General features: G+C 37.3%; 1 protein-coding gene across 1 annotated transcript in view; it reads right to left on the bottom strand.

Moving 5' to 3' along the window:
- The window catches only part of LOC150095620 (prefoldin subunit 5-like), a 134,488-nt gene that overhangs the window by 56,959 nt on the left and 54,355 nt on the right, over positions 1-23,174 (bottom strand). Inside the window, exon 3 of the mRNA XM_090409918.1 lies at positions 8,280-8,354. Within this exon, the coding sequence (XP_090266044.1) occupies positions 8,280-8,354 (75 nt within the window). The remainder of the gene's footprint in view (positions 1-8,279; positions 8,355-23,174) is intronic.

Below are 23,174 nucleotides of genomic sequence, written 5' to 3'. Positions count from 1 at the left end.
GCTACATTGACACACTAATCATTATTCACACAATACTTATCATACTTCTCCTTTAACTCATTCACAGACGAAGCACTCACAACCACCACAGGCAACATTTATATGCCTTCCATAATCTCTTTTTTTTCTGTAGTTTTCCTTTTATCATCCATTTTAATCCAAATTGCTTTTTCTTCTGTTCACTTAAAGTATACAATCTGTCATTGCTGTTAACAATTTTTTTTTTTAAGTATGTCCCATGCACTAATGACCTCCTCTCTCATTAAATACTTTCATCTATTGCACTGCTGCAAGCTGATTTCTAAGTCTATGATAGTCACCTGCCTTATAATTCCACATAACTTCCTTTTGTTTTGATACCCTCCCCATGCTTATTCATCCTCCAAGTGAAGACTACATGATCACTCTCATCAACAGGAGGAAAGTATGACATCTCAGTCACTCAGTCTTGCCTTCACCATGTACTGCTTAAGACAGTTGTCCCTCAAGAAATCCAAAAATTCAGTTCCCTTATTACTGCACGCTGTCTTCTATGCCCAGTTTATATCACTATAGTTGAAGTCCCTCATAATGATTGCTTGCTTTGAACTTTTCAAACTAATTTGCCTAAACATTTTCTGCTGATTACTGTCTCTATTCCCTAGACTGTAGCAACATTCCACTAAATATCTTGTCCTATAAATATCCATCTCACACATACACACACACACCATATTCTCTCTTAGCCATTAGTGTTATTTCTACTGAGATTCTCCACCCTGAGAACGCACAATTCATCTCTTATCATGAGTAACACTCTACCAACACATTTTATTATTATTATCTAAGACTTCCAGGGAGTCAAGGACTCACTGAGGGAGGCTATAAATTACCCAAACCAGCTGTCATACCTTCCCTTAAATTCATTTACACTAGATGCACTGACTACCTCTAAAGGCAAACTATTCCATTCGCTCACTGCTCTGTGAGAGAAAAATCTAGCTCTTACTCCTTTCTTGACTGTGAACAAACTTAACTTCCATGGATGCCCCTGTGTTCTCTCCCCACCTTCCATATAAAGAAATTTTCATCAGATAATATCGTATAACATCCATTCAAAAGTTATAGACCTATATCATATCATCCCTCCTTCTCCAGTTAACCAGAGTCTGTAATCCACATACTCACAATCTATCCTCAAACCTAGAAGTAAATCCCATAATCCAGATATAATCTTTGTAACTCTTCTTTGCACCCTTTCCACAGCTTCTCTATCCCCCTTGGAATCTGGGAGTCCAAATCTGAGCACAATAATCTAGGTGTGTTCTTATCAAAGCCTTATAAAGAGGCAAAATGACTTCATTATTCTTACACGTCAAGGTTCGCTTCAGCATCTGAGTTGTATTTGCAACTTTTGATATGTGACCTTTGAACTTCAAATTCCTATCCACCAATATGCTAAGATCACTTGCCACCTCGGTTTCTTGTAGCATAATCCCGCTAATATAATATGCTGCTTGAAATCTATTCATGCCAAAGTGCATACCTTTACACTTACTAACATTAAACTGGCAGCCATTGTTGTTTGTCCAATTTTCCAGCCTATTCAAATCATTTTGTACGTGCTGAATATCACTAGCATCCCTGATGGTCCTGCCTATCTTCGCATCATCGGCAAACACTTGCACATCTGATGTTAGACCCTGCCTGATGTAATTAATTTATAGATTGAACAATAATGGCCCAAGGACCATGAGGCACACCATAAGTCACCTTAAATCTGGCAGATTTACATCCACTGGTTACTACTTTTTGACATCTGTCTGCCAACCATCCCCTGATCCAAGTGAAAAGTTTATATTCCAATCCCATATTCTCCAGTTTATGCTACAGCCTTTTGTGTGGTATCCTATCAAATGCCTTAGAAAAATCCAACATTATCATAATGTATCCAGGTTATGCAACAGCTCATTTTCATGAACCTCTAACTCTTCATATAACATGGTGCACAGTGCTACTGCAATGTAGCAGTAGCACTGTGCACCATGTTACATACACCTGGTTGATATATTCTATATCTTAGCAAAGTGAGCACTCATTAATTGAACAATCTCATTAGCTTCCACCACTCAAGTATCATCTACATTCAATAAAGTTATTATTATTATTAATATTATTATTATTCGTGACACCTCCAAGGAGTCCGAAGACTCATCGCGGGAGGACACCTACAACTGTCTCAACCACTACACTGAACCTCTACTACGAATCATCTCCATCAACGCCATCTACTGCCCACCTCCATCACTACCACAACTAATATTTTTTGTCTGTAAATTGCGTGTGTTCTGAAGGGCCAATTTGGCTGTATGCAAGATGAAAAACCTGAGTTTCCGGGAGAAAAAACCCTGCTACCTCCGTCTGAGATCGGCTAACTCACCTTCGATTGAAATCGTCCAGATAAAGATTCCTCCCATCGCGACAAGAATCAAACTTAGGCCTATTCCAATCAAAGGCGCAATGTACCATTTGTTCTTCCAATTGCGCTACGAAGACGCTTTCACATTCATTCTTTCTTTTGCTTGCAGCATGATAATAAAATTCTTTTGGATTGCCTTTAGCTTGCATGGCTAATTTCTTTTCATACTCTGATTTAGCTTTTTGGCCTGAGCTTTATATATTTCATAACTCCTCTCACTCTTATTCTCACAATATTCTTTCCACATCATCTTCTTCTTGTGGATCTCTTGCTTTATAAGGTTGGACATCCATTTCACTCCAAACCTATTTATTCTTCAAACACTAGGAATACATTCAGATACCACATCATTAAAGCACTTTTTCAAGGATTCCCATGCACTGCTGACAGTTTTCCCATTCAGTAACTGATACCCTGGGACCAAAGATAGTATTCTCCTAAGTTGAACATAATTTCCAGCTTCGTAGTTCAGCATGTAACATGTTCTAATGAGAGCATCAATACAATTAGATACTTCCCAAGAAAGTACAACATGATCACTGTCACCAACTGGTGATAAAATAGCCATATTATTAACAGAGACAGACCTCTTCTGACACTATGAGCAAATCCACTCTTTGACCTTGAGTTCCTTCTTTCACATGCTGCTTGAGAAAGTTGTCTCTCAACAATTCAATAAATTCCTCTTCTTTCTTATCATGAGATTTCTCTTCTTCCCAATCAATGTTTGGAAAAGTAAAGTCAACCATAATGATTGTTTGGTACCCAAAAGGCTAAATTGGTGATGCATTTCTTTGTCCCCTGCACCTGAGCCGCTAGATCTGTAGCAACACTCCACCATATATTTCATTCTGTTAGCCTCCACTTCACACTAGATAGACTGAAACTTACTGCTACATGGAACATTGTTACCATCATTGTTTTCTTGTGTTTCTACCCTAACTGCACTTAAGTCATCTGATATCATTAGTAGTACTTCTCCTCTCCTATCTCTTCTGTCATTTCTAAAAATAGTGTGCCCATTACACTCAATCCCAGTTACCTGATTCTGATAGCCAGGTTTCGCTAATGCCAACAATCTTAGGCCACATCATATTCAATAAAGCAACTTTCATATTCAATAAACTCAACCCCTTTGTTTCTGATGCTCCTGGCATTTGTGTATAAATATAATAAATTACCACACAGCCTGTTCTTATAACTAGATATGCAATATATTTGGTCTTGTTCTAAAAAAATTTTCCATCCCTTCACCATGTGCATAACTATTCATATCTTTATCACATTTGCATACAATGGCTGAACTTTCACACCTATTCTTCCCTTGATGATCTATTTCCCTGACTCTTTGCATTGGGTCTCATACCAAGAAGTAATTTTTCCAGGCTCCTAATGCCAAATGAATTCAAGTGCAGGCCATCCCTCTTATACAGATACTTTCTGCCATCAAACTCACTCCACACATCTAAAAACTCGCATCCATTTCTTCTACACAACCTGTGCGTGAAATCATTTGCTATGATTGCCCTCTTTCTTAGCTCGGTACTGTCAGGGTAGCAATCCTACAATTTTTACTTTCTCACATTTCTTTCTCACTTCTTCCAACAGAGCTTTCATATCTTCTCTCATACTATATTTGTCTCTACTTAACGTTATTTACTTTCCCTATCCTGCTGAAATATGCTATACCCTTTGATTTCTATCCCTGTTAGAACATCCTCCTCAGTTAACCAAGTTTCATTGATACCAAAAACCTGTGGAGAGACTAAGTCAATCAATGCCACAAACTCATTCCATTTATTCCTAATTCTCCTAACATTTGTATACAGAAAAACCAGTGCATTGCCAATATTCCTTTAGCCATTATTACTCTCCTTATGCTCCACCTGAGAAAGAGAATAAGAGAAGAAAAGCATGAAAGAAAAAATGAGAAGAGAGGAATAAGGAAAAAGTATTATATACTGATCTCCAATAAGAGGTGTGCTTCATGATATATTGTGATGAAATCATGTTTCCAGGTAGGTGTTAAGGTTAACAATTTTAGTGATGGTGTTTGAATACAAAGAGGGAATGTGATGACTTAATAATTTTGATAGGTCCAAATGACTTGAAAGGCAATAAGTATGGATGAGAAGTTATATGAATTTTTTTTGCCATGGTATGCCAAGAGAAAATTGAGAAGAAGAATCATGATTGCAGATGATGAAACACAGGTTGTGTAGGAGGAATGGTGCACAGTTTGAAGATGTATGCAGTGAATTTGATGGATGAAAATATTTGTGACCAAATCCCACCATTCAAATGCAGTCCATTTTTTTCGGATTGCATTTCAATGTTGGAGTTTGATAGTCTGAGAAAGTGTAGTTAGTGAGAGATTCAACATGAAAATCATAGAGTTACTAGGGAAGATGCAAATGTGTAAAAGAATGGTAATGATCAAGGAATGCTAAATGAATTTTCTCAGGTCTCGAATATGAAGGGGTCATTATATGATGCAAGGGATACCTGTGGATCCAGGGAATATTGCAGTTCATGTATACTAATGGTAGAAGGATCAATAATAAGAGTGAGGAATTTTTAACATTGGTTGGCTTATCTTGGTCAAAAATTGATATTAGTGAAATAATATAATGTCAGGACTAACTATGAGCATTATTGGATGTCAAAAATGGGAATTATCTGATTGGTTGATGTACTTAATTATTATTATTTTTATTTTTATTTTTTTATTTAATTAATCTTTTTTTTTCTTTTTTTTATCACAAGTGGTTAAGCTAGGCAGGTTAATTACTTTTAGATATTGAGTAGCTTATAATGGTACATGCTAGTTGCCTTTACATAATGTATATTATTGTTATTGTTATCACTATGTTGATGTTATCACATGAACCTGCATGGAGTCAGCAAACCAGTATGAGAGGATCATTTACCCAACAGCATGTTTATTCTAATGAATCTTAAAATCCTTCACACTCATAGCATTCACAAATCATTCTGGCAATATGTTCTATTCTTCTTGTAAAAAATCCACTCCTCACACCCCACTTGACTGCACCCTTATGGGTGAGGGATGCCTCTTATTCTTCCCCTCTCACTTTCTGCTCTTTTAAATCCCCTCTCTAAGTAATACAATAAAATCTTCTGACTTAAACATCTTTATCATGTCACCTCTTTTCTGCCTCTCCACTAAACTCTGCAATTTACATTCCTTTAACCAACATTCCAGAGTCCTGATACTGCTGTCATCACTGAAATGCATTCTCCTATCATAGCAACAATGTAATGTGCAGTATTTGCAACACTTGCAGCCCTCTAAACTTCAGTCCACTGTCAACCATCACCCCTGGATATTTCCAATCTCATCCACATCTGAAGAATATTTCTAACAATATGGTACATAGCCTTATATCTCTGCACTCCAAAGTGCAACACCTTGCACTTATCAGTATTAAAACCCCACTCATTTATCCAAGTGAAAGGCTGTTCGAATTTTCCTGAAGGGAATTAACATTAGTGATACCCATTATAATTCTTACCAACTTTGCATTATCAACAAATATTTGAAGATCCCAGTCAATTCATATGAAATATCATAACAAATAAGTTTAAGTAGCAGGGGTTCAAGAATAAAACTACTGGTTGCTTTCTTTTTGTTGAGATACTGCTCCATCAATCAGAGGTCAATCTCCAACCCATCTAATCGATTCTATTATCCATTCCCATTATGGCAAACTCAGGAGGGTTCAGCAATATCATGAAATGAAGAACTGCATGAGAAGGAAATCAATGCTGATAGGTCTCTACTCAGAAAATATCTGGCAGAGGCAATGACGGAGTGTATTCCAAAGGTGAGGAGATTAAATAAGGTAGGTGCAAAATGGATGGCTGAAGAGATGAAGTGTGCAATCTGGAAGAAAAAGGCAGATGATGCAAAACTGGGGAGAGCAATGCAAGCAGATGTTATGGCCTTACAGGAAGACTTCAACAGATTGATTGCCAGATAAGTGGAACTGTCAGTTCAATGTTGCAAAGTGTAAAGTTTTGAAATCTGGTAAGCAACGATGGGATGCAAAGTATACACTTGGTGGGAAGCTTTAAAGGAGGTAAAGGAGATGAGAGATCTGGGAATGATGGTGGACAAGGACCTAAAATTCAGGGACCACATTGCACAAGTTTTGAAGACATCACATTGGATAATGGCAATGATGTGGAGAACCCTGAAATGCAAAAATAAAGAGGTTATAATGCCATTGTATAAGGCCTTGATCAGCCTCATGGATTATTGTGCACAGATTTGGTCGCCAGGTTTTCATGGTGATGAAGATATGTTAGAAAGTGTCCAGGGAATATTCACAAAGGTGGTCAGTGGTCTTTGGAATGTGGAGTACAAGGACAGATTGAGAGAATGTAAATTGCAAAAGCTTGTGAATAGGAGGAAAGGGGGAGGGGAATCTAACTGAGACATATGAGCTATTCAGGGATTGTTATCAAGTGGACATGGAAGAGATTTTTCATAGAATGGGAGAAGCGGGTAGAGCAAGAAGCCACTGCTGGAAATTGTATAAGGAAGATGGGAGTAGAGGAATGAGGAGAAGGTTCTTTGCATGGAGAGTAGTTGATGGTGATTGGAATGCATTGCCTGAGTGTTGTGAATGTAGACACACTGAATCAGTTTAAGGCACAGTTGGATGAGAATTGGGTGCAATAGTGTATACCTCCCACAATGTCTCTGACTCCATGGAGGTCAGATGTTAATAATAATAATAATATTGCAAAAGTAGTGACATTCAGAGAATTGTTGCAATGTTGAAGAAAACCTTGACCATGAGTGATAAAAGTGTGCTGATCCCATTGTATAAAGCTTTGATCAGACCACATCTGGATTTCTGTGCTCAGATCTGGTCAATGGAATTTGAAGGGAATGAAGTAAACTTGGAGAGGTGCAGAGACAGATAACAAAAATTACATCAGGCCTGCACAATGTTGATTATGAGGATAGACTGAGGTCATACTGACTACAGAGGTTGGTGGGTAGATGGCAAGAGGAGAGAGGATATGATCAAAACATTTAAGTTGTTGAAGGGTTATTCTTATATTAGCACTGAGGAGATTTTTCATATGGTAGAACGAGGGAAAGGAACAAGGACAAAAGGCCATTCCTGGAAGTTACAAAAGGAGGTGGTGAATAAAAGGGTGAGAAGTAAGTTTTTTTCATGGAGAGTGGTAGGAGCATAGAATGCACTGTCTGAGATGATGATCAACGTGCAGACTGTGGATGATTTTAAGAAGTGGTATGATAGACTTTGTGTTCACTTCCCACAATGAGTCTTGTGACTCCATGAGGGTCAGGAAAATAATAATAATAATAATAATAATAACTGCCGGTTCTTAGATTCCATGTGCATCCCGAGATCATAGTATGTTTTGTCATTCGTGCTGATGTTTTTCAAGCATATAATAATTTTTTAAAATAAACTGAAGTTTTTATTTCAAGACATTTCAAGATTATGAAAAAAAATCAGATGAACAATTTCCATTTTGTGATTTTGCATTCAGTGTGCATGCTAACTCAAATATTTACACTTTATGATCAGTTAGTAATCTTCATATATCCATGTATCTAGAGCTGGTATACAATAAGGAAGTTCTTTCTCTGTGAACCTTAGTTTAATTTATCTTTCTGCATAATAATAATAATAATAATAATAATAATAATAATAATAATAATAATAATAATAATAATGTTGTTGTTGTTGTTATAGTTGTGCATAGGAAATAACAAAAATTTATAATAATAAAATATTATAAAGAAAATTATTACCTTTTCCACAAAGTAATTTGCTCCTACATCAACTTTTACTTGACCAACTTCAGTAAGATAGGCACCTACATATATCTATTCTAATGATAAGTGATTAAACATAGCTTTTATTAATAGGCTAAAATAACCAATAAAGTGTTTTCAGTTTTAAGGCTTATATCTATGATACAATTCTAACTTACTATAAGAAAATATATTTACACGTGAGTTTATAAATAAAGCAATATTTCATTATTCATTTTAACTAGTATCAAAATGGAAAAATGCTGTATTATCTCACAAATTTGTTTTTGTCAGTTAAATATATGTTCCCTGGCTGGTTTGCCTGTGTTGTAAGATGAAAAACCTCAACTTTCAGGGAGAAAAAAATCATGCTACCTCCATATTAGACTAGTGAATTCACTTTCGCGAAACAGCCCACACAAAGATCCTTTGTATTGTGATGAGAAATGAGCCAAAGTCTTTACCAACAGAAGTGCAGAAGTTGCTGTTCTTCTAAATATGCTACCATTAATCAAGCAATATAAAGTTGGTTCAGGCATGCATACAATAATGTGATGGCCAGCAATGGAAAATAAGATTCAATAGCTGAAGCTGTCTCTGTGAGTGTACACTGAATGCTGTTAAATAAATGAAATACAAAATTACTTATATGTTCCTATTGCAGGTGACAACTTCTTATATTACTAAGGTGAACATCAAAGCATTTTTGTTTAGGTGGTTTGGATGACATAATGAATGTGAATGTGTAGGATGAGTACGACAGATAAATGGAATTTTATAAGTGATAGACTGCATATGAATCATTTTGGTGTGTATCATTTGGATAGGCTGTTGCTGAAAGAGGAATAATGACTGCAGAAACTGAATTTGAGCAAGTAAGAAGCAATACAAAAGAGCAGAAGAAGAAGAAGACAGATTGAAGGAGTACTTATGAATGGAGAAGTGAGTGGAATGAGTGAGGAGAATAAGAGAACAGGAATCCAAGACAAAGATGGGGAAGATAGGGTGCAGAGGAGGAAACAGCATGAGAAGGGTCAGTGCTGAAGAGGAAGTGAATGTATGAGTAGACAAGAAAGAAATGGTATAGCCTGGATATGGACGCAGCATTTGGATCTGGAAAAGGTTATGAGATTGGTAATGAGAGAAGAATGGCTGAGGGTAAGCATGAAGGAGTCACATCTACGAGTAAAAAATGGTATCAGTGAAACTTGTTATAGACCCAGAAATGAACTGTTATGTTTGTATAGAAATGCAGAAGTATCAGAAATAGGGAGAATGAAATTGTTGCATTCATTGAGTTCATCCACCCAAAAATTGTTTGGGTAAGTGAGACAGATGAAGATGACATCCTAATAGGAATAGCTAAGGAAGGATAAGTATGATGTGCTTCCACCTCAGCATGGTATCACTAAGTGTTGACTTGGGAAGGTCTAATTTGTCAAAAATGTGCCAAAATAGGAGTTGTTTTCATGCAAGGAGGAAATAATGACTGGTTTTGAAGCAATATGGTGTAAAATACACTGCTTGGAAAGAAGTCAATAGTCATGACTGTTGTTTGGAAGACATCCCTTGATCTCCCTATGCTCCAGTTCATCCCACAGATGTTCAATAGGGTTGAGATCAGGGCTCTGTGGTGGCTTTTTTAACTGTTGAGAGGTGGTTACAGGGTTGGCACTGGGGAGTTCTTTCGCTTGGTTGAACAGCGGGAAGGAGTGATGACAAGAGGCCATCCCTGGAAGTTATGAAAGGAAACTGTGAGCAAGAGGGTAAGGAGTGGTTTCTTTGTGTGGAGGGGTGGTTGAACCATGGAATGCATTGCCTGATGGAGTGGTGGGTGCGAGAACGGTCAATGAGTTTAAAGAGTGGTATGATAGACTTTGCGTTTCTTAGGGAGGACCTCCCCTCGATGAGTCTTGACAGACTTTATGTTCTTAGGAAGGACCTCCCACGATGAGTCTTTTGACTCCATGGAGGCCTGAATAATAATAATAATAATAATAATAATAATAATAATAATAATAATAATAATAATAATAATAACTTCATGAGTTATGAAGTAGAGGTTAAGGAGAAAAGAGTAAAGTAAGGAAGGCAAAATCAGACAATGAAAGAAAGTTAACTAACCAAGCAGGCCAAAGGAAATCCTAGAGAATTCTTTATGTAGTAAGCATAAAAAGGGAGAGTGATCATGAAACATTAACATTAGTAACTAGACATAGTAAATATACCACTGTAGATGCATATTCCCATTTCATTGCATTTGTCAGCTTATTGTAATACTTAATTTCTGACAAAACTAATGATGGATTTTTGTTGCAATTTTAAGTAGCTGAATTTCTGATGCCTCCACGGTGAATCCATTGCGTGCTAGTCATTGGCGCAATCAATTGGTTAGTAAGGAGTAATTTCTGACATTCTGACCTCATGTAACTACTTACATGAGTATTTTTCAAGTGATTTTTTTTTGCAATTTTGTACTTTCATGCATATTTTCTTGTTCTAGTCACAATGAATACATTTGTTGATACTATTGTGTAATATGTTCAAGATTGAAGGATCATAAAAGAAGGTCAAAGTGTGAAAAATGTGTGAGCTTTGAAAGTTTTTCCACTTGGTTATATTATAAATTAAAGATACCAAGAAATTATATACTTGGTTTAATCCCTTTCCAAATGTAAGCAAACAAAGTTTGCACCTGAAATATAATCAAGACTAGGGCAACTTTTGTATACAGAAGCTAATGACTTCACATCACTTGCCTTCGTATCCCATAATGAAAGCACATATCCTTACAGGTATGTATAATTATTATTATTATTACCCCAAGACCTCATGGGGTCAAAGAGTCATCTGGGAGGTCCTTTTATCACACACACATCTCATCATACCGAGCCTTAAACACACTCAAACTCCTTGCAGATACCACACTCTCAGGCAAGGCATTCCAATCATTCACAACTCTGCACGAAAAAAACCTGCCTCTCACTCCCCTACTCACATGCTATGCATTATTTGGCAACTCGTATATGAAAATATGACTTCTGCATTACTTTAACCTTAGTATCACCTCTGGATCTGGCTCCCACTGATGAGACCTCAATAAAGGTCGAAATCGATCTGGGTAGTGACCTTTCTCATAATGCACAGCATTATACATACCTGTAAGGATATGTGCTTTGTATTATGGGATACTAAAGCAAGTGATGTGAAGTCATTAGTTTCTATATACGAGTTGCCCTATTTAAATTAAGGGGAATTTAAATAATGTTTATATCGCTGAAATGAAGCCTATTGGCTTTTATATTTAAGTAACTTAATGGGAGCACCTGTTTGACAACTCGTATAGCAGAGTATATAAGTTCTTTTCGCTATACCCTTTGATATTAATTTGGTCTAGCTACTCACTGCTGATAAAGCCTCAAAAAAGGCTGAAACTGGTCTGGGTAGTGACCTCCTGCCATAATGTACTAACAGCATATATTTCCTAGGAAATGTGGTTTTACATTATGGAAAATACCAAGAATTGCGATCAAAACTCTACCACCTTTGCTGCGAGTTGCCTGGTATCGTACTACGACTACGTGCATTAGCTCACGCTAGTAATCACCGATATTTTTATAGTTTACTATATTCGGCATGAAACTCTCTGATTCCAATCTTTTGAGTTTCTTATTCGGTTTTAAAACAATGTGGGATTTAATATCCCCTTAATTTAAATAATTGCTGCTTTAATGACCACAGGGTTGTGGTATAATCCAATATCTGCCCCTGGGTATGTTTTGGCTTGTAAGATGTTATTCCGGAATTGTTTTTAATCATTATATAGTCAATCTGGTTTCTACAGCCGTCTCTGGGACTTTTCCATGTGTAAAGTCTTCTAGGAGGGTGGCTAAATAAAGTATTTGCTATTACCAGATTGTTTTCTTCACAGAACTGTATTAATTTTTCTCCTCTTGGATTTCTACACTCTCTGTCCAAAAAGAAACCAAACTTTTGATAGAAAATAAAACACAGGCCAATTATAATTATTCAAATCATTTATTTCAATCAATATACCCTCCCTCAGCTTCGATACAGAGTTTGGCACGGTCAATTAATTCGTTAAATGAGTTTTTTTATATTGGTGTTTCGGATACTGTTGAGGGTCATGGTTACTGTTGCCTGAACGTTTTCAATGGTGTCATACTGCTTTCCTTTCATCGACAAATGAAGTTCGGGGAAGAGAAAGAAGTCACAGGGTGCTAAATCAGGTGAATACGGCAAAAAATCCAACGCACAAACTTGGTTTTTTCTCAAAAATTGTCTCCCAATGTTTGAACAATGATATGGTGCATTATCGTGCAAAAGTGACCAGCTGCCTGCATCACGATATTCATGCCATATGCGACGAATTCTCACTATCAATCGCTTCAAAACTTCGAGATAGAACTCACCATTGACCATTTGGCCAGGCAGGACAAATTTTTGGTGAATAACACCCTTGGAATAGTAGAAACAAATCAGCATTGTCTTTACTTTTGACTTCTCCAAGCGACTTTTTTTCGGATGCCCCTCTTCTGGTGGTCTCCCCTCAGCACTATCACTATGGCGCTTTGTTTCGGGCTTATACTCAAAACCATGTTTCGTTACCAGCAACGATCGTTTCAAGGAAGTTTGAGTCCTTATGAGCAGTTTTAATGGGGTACTTGCAGTGTTCAATTTGATGCATTTTTTGGTTGTCGGTCAACTTGTGGGGAACAAATCGTGAATTCAATTTACGAAGGCCCAAACTCTCAGTTAAAATGTTGTGCACAGTTGATTTTGGAATCTCCAAATCATCTTCAATCAATCTTATGGACGATTTCGGATTTTCTCTGATAAAATCACGCACTTTTTGGCTATTAACTTTGCTCAATCCAGTTTTTGGATGGCCCGGCTTTTCGTCATCCTCAAGCATCTCACTACCACTTTGAAATTATTATTATTATTATTACGGGCGACTCCAGGGAGTCCTTAGACTCATCGAGGGAGGCCCTAAGCATCATATCCACACAACTATACGACATTCTCACAGTATCTATCATACCTTGCCTTGAAATCACTCACCGTCATAGTGCCCACAACAGACTCTGGCAGCTTATTCCTCTCATTTACCACTCTAAAAGTAAAGAACCCAGCTCTAACACCCCTGCTAACCACACTCTTGCCCAGCTTCCATAGATGTCCCCTAGTTCTCCCACCACCAGTCCTGATCTCAAAAATATCCTCTGAATTAATCCTATAGAAACTCTTTAGCAATTTGAATGTCTCAATCATATCTCCCCTTTTCCGCCTATCAACTAATTTCTGCAAACAACAAATCTTCAACCTGTTCTCATATGGTTCATTCCATAGACCTGCTATCATCTTAGTCACTCGCCTCTGGATCCTCTCCACCTCCTCCCCATCAAGAAGGAACCGAGGTGACCAAATCTGGGCACAGTAGTCGAGATGAGGTCTTATCAAGGCTTGATACAGAGGTACAATAACTTGCTTGTCTCAGCTCATCAAGGTATTTTTCAACAACCAAGTGAATTGATGAGCTGATTTAGCTACTTTTGCAATGTTCCCCTAAACTTCATCTCCCTATCCACCAACACGCCCAAGTCCCTGGCCTCATCAATCTCCTGGAGTACAGTTCTGCCAATGTGGTATACTGCTGCTAATCTTTTCACCCCAAAATGCATAACCTTACATTTTGTCACATTAAATTGACATCCATTCTCCTTAGCCCAGAACTCCAATCTATCCAAGTCGTCCTGCAATATTTTGACATCTTCTGATTTCACTATCGCCCTACCCAACTTTGCATCATAAACCACTCATAAACTTGAGTACAGACTAAGCATTCACCACCGTATGTTTTTTGAAGCATTTGATTCGTTTTGGTAAAACTTTTACCAAATTTAACACAAAAGTCAATCTCAGCTCTCTGTTTGAAACTCATTTTCCAAACGTTTGTCAAAACACACTGTCACTATAACTTGGCTTCAAATGAAACAAATGTCATAAACAGTTGACACAACACTAATGAAGGTTGCCGCTTTCGACAACAAAAAGATACAACAGGTGGCGCCACTAGTTTCTTATATTTTCGAAAAGTTCAGTTTCTTTTTGAACAGAGGGTGCATGTTCCAGGCCCTGGTTTTCCATGCAGGAAAGAGATCTTTTCTGAGCCTACTTTAGCATTTAGATCTCCCATAATGATAGTTATGTCATCTGATTAAGCGTTGTTAAGTGCATTTTGAATGCCTTCATAGAAACATTCTACATCTTCATCTGGGTAATCAGAAGTAGGTGCATATATTTGGATATTTGGACAATAAAAATATTAAAAGATTGAGCTGCAATTTTTAGTACAATTATGCTGTCACTTATGGGCCAAAATCCAAGTAAGGATTGTGCAATCTTATTTTTTAGTACAAATGCTACTCCATTCCTATGACTGTCTCCACATAAGTATATAATTGAATGGCTCTTTCTGTTTATTTTACCACTATTAGTCCATTTGACTTCACTGATACCAGCAATGTCAATTTTCATTGCTTCATCTTCTTGTATAAAGTTATCTAACTCCCCAGCTTCATATAAGGTCTTACATTCCAACTTGCAAGCCTTAAGAGAAGATTCTTGGTTTTCAGACGTGAAGGATCAGGAGATACCTTATACCCTCCCTGGAGGGTTTAAGGTATCTTTGTCATATGCTATTTTCATAGTATCTGTCTTACGTTCCCAAGTTTCTTTCTCTTCTTCCCTATAATGTTTCCAAGAGACAAAAGTTGCAGAGGGTCCAACCTTGTCTCTATTGCTTAAATCTGACATAGTTCTCTGTTTCATGGTTTAACTACGGAAGGTTACATGGTGAGGTTCCTGTCTTTTCCGCGGTGACTGGCCACATCTCTGTTTTGTCTCGGAGCGTGCGTGGACTATGTCACATAGTTTGCTGTCATGCCTTCATTACCATTGTCAAATTAAATTTTGGTTATCTGCTAATTCAGCAATTCCAGTCTTCGAGTGCAACAAGGAGGAGACTCTCTCCTTCACTAAAGCATAAAATGCTGATACCCTCACTTAGTTTTGCATGCCAGTTGAGGCATGGTCCCTTCATACTTCAGTAATCTGAAGTATGCTGATGATACAGTACTCTTTTGTAATGACAAGGAAGAACTAAGACAAATCCTTGACAAAGTTAATGATAAGTAATAACAGAGGACTTCAGCTCAATCCTGGTAAGACAAAGATTATCATTCTCAAAGGAAATACAGACAGGGAAGCTCCAGAAAAATAACTGTACCTTAATGGAGAAAGAATTGAGGAAGTCAGCAAGTTTAAGTACCTGGGATCCATTATTAATGTGAAGAACTGCTGTTCAGAAGACAACAGAAGAAGAAGAATGGGAATGGTAAAACAACAGTCAGGAACTTATCTAAAATCTGGAAGGATGGATCTATCTCTGTGGGAACAAAGTTGAGGATTATGGATGCAGCTGTTTTTCTAACAACTTATGGATGTGAGACTTGGAACATAAAGAAGTCTGATAGGAAAATGATAGCTGCTTTTGAGATGTGGTGCTACAGAAGGCTGTTGAGGATATCACATACTGAAAGGCAGACAAATGGATAAGTGTTAGAAAGGATCAGTAGAACTTGAAGGCTCCTTAAGAATATCGATAGAAGACTTTGGACACATTGAAAGAATGGAAGAAGGATTTCTCAGAACAGTAATAGAAGGTAAAGTTCCTGGAAAAAGAGACTGCTAATGGGATAGACAGATGTTGTGTCTGGAGTGACTGATCTTCAGAGAGTTGAAGCCTCCAGAAAAGCATACAACAGGACCACATGGTGAGGACTGGTGTTACACATCACTGAGCATTTGAGGACTATACAGTGTTAATGTCCAATGAACAGATAGATGGATTCCAAGCTATAATCCTAAGCTGTCTTCTAAGCCTTTCATAATCACCAGCCTTGTAGTTTCACATACATCTTCTCCTCTCAAAAATGTTCATATAGCTGGTCACCACCTGTGATCACTCTCACCCCATTCACAATCGCATCCTCTGATGATATAATCACATCTAATGTTCTTGATCTTTGTGTGTTCTCCATCACATACTAATTAAGATATGGCCTTCAAGAACTCAAGAAATTTATTTTTCTTATTCCTTGATGCTCTTTCTTCATTCCTATCTATATTACCATAATTAAAATCACCCACAGTAATTATCCTTCCATTGTTCTTCAACCCAAGTTGCCTATATATTTCTTAATTAACACACTCTACATTCACGGCCTATAGCAGCATCTGACTAAATAGTTCTTCCCATTTACCTCCACCTCACACCACCCTACCTCAAAATCAATAACTGTTTTCCATTTGTATCTCGACCTTATGAACAGTGTCTTTCCTTCTTGTTATACCTACAAGAAAAACACTGTACCCCTCCATTTCTATTTTTGCCAGGATACATCCCCATCCAAACCATGTTTCACTTATTCCAAAAAATTTTGGCCAAGTGAATTAATCAGTGAAACAATATCATCTCCCTATTTTTGATGCCCTTTGCCATTCTTAAATAAACACAACAGACAATTCATTTTTAGGTCTGTAAATAGCATCTCGACTTATATGATCTCTCAATTTTTCCACACCTGCTCCTGCTCTCATAACGTTTTCACCATTTATCCCATATATCTCTTCACACTCAACTTATTTTCTTACATCTCAGACTATCCCAATCCTATGCTGACTGTTGCCACACACACACACGCATCACTACTGCTTTCAACATCCACTGTTTTATACCATATACCGCTATCTACCCCAACTGCACCTATTTCATTGTCTATCTTGCATTCCTGTTCTCTCCTTCACCCCACATCTCTCTGATTACTCTACTTCCATTCACAAGCATTTAGCGTCACCTGTTCCACTCTCCTTATCTTTTGCACCACCTCTTATTTATGCTGATCTCCTGTTCACATCACTCATTAATAGTCTCTCCAAATGACTTATATCAAATCTATTTAAATGCATTCCATTAATTTTTGTACAATCCCATCCTTCCCTTGAATGCATCCTACACATTAACAAATTGCAACCCTTTCTCTTCACACAACTCTTAAAATAATCCTTTCATGATTTGGGTCTGGTTTAGTCCTGAAGGGGTGGAAAGAGGGGGAAATAGTTCCAGTGCATAAAGGAGGCTCCACGACTACTGTTGCAAATTACCAACCGATCAGCATATCAGGAGTCGTTGTCAAGGTCTTGGAGAAAGTAGTCATGAGAAAAATACAGGAATGGATTGATAAAAATGAGATACTCTATGGGGAGACAGCATGGTTTTGTGAAGAGTAGCTCATGCCTCAGTAACTTGCTCAGGTTTTATAAGACAGTGACGACTGAACTGGATAAGGATAATGGGTTTACAGTGATACTGCTGTACCTGGCTAAGGCCTTTGACAGGATACCACATGGAAGTCTAATCCATAAAGTGCAACATATGGGAATGGATATAGGGTTGGTGAGATGGATAGGAGGGTGGTTGATGGAGAGATACCAGAGAGTAGGTTACTCAGGAGTAGAGTCCAAAAGACGGCCTGTGACTAGTGGTGTGCCACAGAGTTCTGTTCTTTGACCACTGCTGTTTAATTTGTTCATTAACGATATAGGAAAGGATCTGAGAGGAACAGTTCATTTGTTCTCTGATGATGCTAAGTTGGGTAGGGTAACAGTGAATGTAGAAGATGTCAAAATTTTGCAGGATGATTTGGATAGATTGGAGGTCTGGGCTAAGGAGAATAGATGTCAATTTAATGTGGCAAAATGTAAGGTTATGCATTTTGGAGTGAAAAGATTAGCAGCAGTATATCACATTGGTGGAACTGTACTCCAAGAGATTGATGAGGCCAGGGACTTGGGAGTGTTGGTGGATAGGGAGTTGAAGTTTAGCGGGCACATCGCAAAAGTGGCTAAATCAGCTCATCAAATCACTTGGATGCTGAAGAATACTTTGACGAGCAGAGATAAACAAGTTATTGTTCCTCTGTACCAAGCCTTGATAAGACCTCATCTCGAATACTGTATGCCCAAATTTGGTCACTTAGGTTTCTTCTTGATGGGGAAGGAGGTGGAGAGGATCCAGAGGCGAGTGACCAAGATGATAGCAGGTCTATGGAATGAACCTTATGAGAACAGGTTGAAGATTTGTGGGCTGCAGAAATTGGTTGATAGGTAGAAAAGGGGAGATATGATTGAGACATTCAAATTGCTGAAAGGTTTCTATAGGATTAATTCAGAGGATATTTTTGAGAACGGGACTGGTGGTGGGAGGACTAGGTGGCATCCATGGAAGCTGGGCAAGAGTGTGGTTAGTAAGGGTGTGAGAACTGAGTTTTTTTTACTTTTAAAGTGGTGAATGAGTGGAATAAGCTGCCTGAGTCTGTTGTGGGTGCTATGACAGTGAATGAGTTCAAGGCAAAGTATGATAGATACTGTGTGAATGTCAAATAGTTGTGATGGACATGATATTTAGGGCCTCCCTCGAGGAGTCTAAGGACTCCTTGGAGTCGCCCGTAATAATAATAATAATGATTATTCTTCATCATCCAAATCTGTCATAGTCATATCTCAGCAGTATACTGACAATCTTCTATTGTGCCATTATCTTTCATTCTCCTCAATAACTTCTCATTATCCATCTTCACATTTCCTTCTGTCCAAACAATTCATTTGTTCCTACATCTACCACTAGCCCTCTTGCTCATTTGCTTTTCACATCCAAAACATCAATCACTCTGTTTATTCTTTGCTTCTCATAGACAGCCTTTTGCATCCTCTCATTTACCACATCTTTCATGATGAATCTCCATACTCATCACTCTTGAGTCATTCATTATCTTTTTTTCTCTGTTAATAAATACTTTCAAGATATGGCATATTCTATTCTTCTGCACTCTTTCATTCATATCAGCTAAACATCTAATTTCATTGCACATAAGCCATATCTCATTTTTATCATAATCAACTCATTCTTCAAAATCTTGCATTCCTTTCATACAATCAGTCTATTTCACAGTCACAATCACATTCTTGACACTCTTAATTTTCTCAATCACCTTTCTGGTTAATACTACCAACAACCTTATATTCCTCACTGGTTTCTGCCTTTTGTCTATCCTTCCTACACTCATTTACTGATATCTCATATTCCATCAAAATATTACACTTTCTGCAGATTCATATCCTCTCATTTCTGAAATAAAAGTATGGGAAATCTATACCTTCTGAAATAAATAAATAAATATATTTAATATTAGTAAACAAAAAATATTTACAAGATAAAGACTTTGAAATTAATAATAATAATAATAATAATAAACTATTTCGATCCAAGGCCTTTTGATTAATAAAATAAATACCTTCAAGATTTCCAATTTGTGATCATAGAATATTAATCATTCATTCAATGAATGAGTTCGTTTAACTCCTTTACAGTTCAATTCAGTGTGATTAACTCCCTCACTTGTTTCTGCCAAATAATAAGCATCGAATCCAGTGACAAATCTGAGCTAAAATAGCTGAAGGTATGCATTTGTGCTCTGCAAGTATGAAATGATATTACTATTTCAAAAACCCAATACAGTGAACTACATGCTGTTCGACAACAGTTAGCCAAGCATTTTATCATTATTATTATTATTAATAACACTATCCTCCATTACTTATTGCAAGAAGTACACATTGTCACACACAAAACTAATCAAGCTCTGCTTTAAATTTCATTTAACATTATCCATTAACCACAATCTCAGGTAATGCATTCTACTCACCATCCATTCTCCATAAAAAGAACATTCTTTTTACCTCTTTGCTCACACTCTCTTAATGCAGTTTCCAAGGATTTTCCAGTACAGCCGCTCTGGGCTGGCAGACCATGCCTTAGATACCCACCATAAAATTCTTGGAAGAAAACAAAAATAATTCATCGCAGCAAGTTTAAATACGAAAGATTATTCAAAGAATCTTCAGCAGCTCTAAAAAACGTTCCTAACCTCAACAAATTTGGGTGCATGAAACTGCCCCAAATTTGGGAGACTTTCATTATGAGAACTTCAGCCCAACTGCCAAGACTACCAAATTAGTCCGCAAGAGGGCACCATTAGGACTTTAGGAACAATATTAGTTTCTTGCTTTCTTCCTCATTTGCTTTGTGTTAGTTCCTGAGTGCACATACCATATCTTTATGTTCCTGAAGATGGCAATGTGACGTTGCCGAAATATAGAAGTTATTCATTAAAGTTACCTTTAATTAATATACTTTATATATGTTGTTAATTCCGTAAACTAATTACCAGTTATGTCTAACCAACGTATAAGTCTTGCTACTGTAAGGTTATGCACTTAGGGTTGAAAAAGTTGCATAAAGTGTATCATATTGATGGCATTGGATTGCAGGAAATCGGGGATAATAGTGGAAAGAGAGTTGAAGTTTAGAGGGCATATTGCAAAAGTTGGTAAAATAGCTCAAAGATTACTTGTTGAAAAATGTGCTAACAAGTAAAGATGGGGAAGTTATTATCCCTCTTTATGAGGCTATGATTCGGCCACATCTTGACTATTGCACACAGATTTAGTTACCTGGGTTTCTTAGGGACCAAGAGGTGGTAGAGAGGATTCAGAGATGAATGAATGAACAAGATGGTTACAGGTCTGTTGAATACTCCTTATGAAGATAGGTTGAAGATTTGTGGGTTACAAAATTTAGTTGTTAAGCAGAAAAGAGGTGACATGATAGAAACTTTAAGATATTAAAGGGATTTAATAAAATTGATACAAGTGAAATTTTTCAGTATATGACTAATAGTCAGAGAATTAGGGCCATCCATGGAAGATGTGTAAGAGTGTGATTAGTAGGGTGTGCGAACCAGATTTTTTGCATGGAGAGGTGTAAGTGAGTGGAATAGATTGCCAGAGTTGGTTGTGAGTTCCCTGATGGTGAACAGATTCAAGGAGAGGTATGATAAGATTTGTGTCTCCCACGATGAGAGTCCGGACTCCATGGAGATGCCGTAGTTAATCATAAATTAATAATAATAATAATAACATGTTAAAGATATCAAGCAATTTTATAAACTAGGTTTTTTAATCCTTTTTCCCAAGTAAGCAAACAGACAAGTAAGTCAAGTTTGCAGCTGCATGTAGTGCAACACTAGGCAACTCGTGGTAAAGGTGAAGCAAGCTCTGATCACTTTCCTTCGAATTATCCCCTAATGCAAAGCATTTCCTTGCAGAAATGTATGATGCTATGCATTAAGGTAATGGTCACTACCCATACCGGTTTCGACCTTTATTGAGGTCTCATCAGTCGGAGCGAGACCTAAAAAATGCCAAGGGTGAAGTAATACAGAGCTTATAAATATTTTACCTAAACAAGTTGCCATAAGGTGCTTTGACCTCATTAAATAAAAATCTAAGGATAAGAGTAATATGTAGAAAGTTTTTTACCTTGGGTATATATTATGTTAAAGATACCAAGCAATTTTATAAGCTAGGTTTTTTAATCCTTTTTCCCAAGTAAGCAAACAGACAAGTAAGTCAAGTTTGCAGCTGCATGTAATGTAACATTAGGCAGCTCGTGGTAAAGGTGGAGCAAGTTCTGATCACTTTCCTTAGAATTTTCTCCTAATGCAAAGCACATTTCCTTGTGGAAATGTATGATGCTATGCATTAAGGTAATCGTCACTAGCCATACCGGTTTCGACCTTTATTGAAGTCTCGTCAGTGGGAACCAGACCTAAAAAAATGCCAAGGGTGAAGTAATACAGAGCTTATAAATAGTTGCTCCACCTTTACCACGAGTTGCCTAGTATTGCACTACGTGCAGCCGCAAACTTGACTTACTTGTCTGTTTGCTTACTTGGGAAAAAGGATTAAAAAACCTAGTTTAAAAAATTGCTTGGTATCTTTAACATAATATATACCCAAGGTAAAAAAACTTCCTACATATTACTCTCATCCTGAAATTTTTATTTAATAAGGTCAAAGCACCTTATGACAACTTGTTTAGGTAAAATATTTATATGCTCTGTATTACTTCACCCTTGGCATTTTTTAGGTCTGGCTCCCACTGACGAGACCTCAATAGAGGTCAAAACAGGTATAGGTAGTGACCATTACCTTAATGCATAACATAATACATTTCCGCAAGGAAATGTGCTTTGCATTAGGGGAAAATTCGAAGGAAAGTGATCAGAGCTTGCTCCACCTTCACCATGAGTTGCCTAGTGTTGCACTACATGCAGCCGCAAACTTGGCTTACTTGTTTGTTTACTTACTTGGGAAAAAGGATTAAAAAACCTAGCTTATAAAATTGCTTGTTATCTTTAACATAATATATACCCAAGGTAAAAAACTTTCCAAATAATAATAACACATTTTAATGATCACAACAAAGATTGTCTATATTATTTTCCATTGGGAAAATAATGCAAAGTATTATTCTAGATTTAATAAAAAAAATTATTATTATTATTATTTAGGCTTCCAAGGAGTCAAAAGACTCATCGTGGGAGATCCTTCCAAGTAAACACAAGTCTATCAAGACTCATCATGGGAGGTCACCCCCCCTAGGAAACACAAAGTCTATCATGCCACTCCTTAAATTAATTGGCCATTCTTGCTCTCATCCCTCTATCAGGCAATGCATTCCAAGGTTCAACCACTCCTCACCTCTTGCTCACAGTTTCCTTTCATAAATTCCAGGGATGGCCCCTTCTCATCACTCCTTCCTGCTGTTTAACCAAGCAAAAGAACTCCCCCAGTGTCAACCATGTAACCACCTCACAACAGTTTAAAAGTCTCAATCATATCACC

This window comes from Typopeltis vanoorti, chromosome 20 (genome assembly GCF_054136105.1).
Source record: "Typopeltis vanoorti isolate ZY-2024b chromosome 20, IOZ_Tvanoo_1.0, whole genome shotgun sequence".
In the NCBI taxonomy this organism is placed as follows: domain Eukaryota; kingdom Metazoa; phylum Arthropoda; class Arachnida; order Uropygi; family Thelyphonidae; genus Typopeltis; species Typopeltis vanoorti.
Note: the sequence above shows the minus strand (reverse complement) of the source record. Positions and strands in the feature narration are given on the sequence as shown.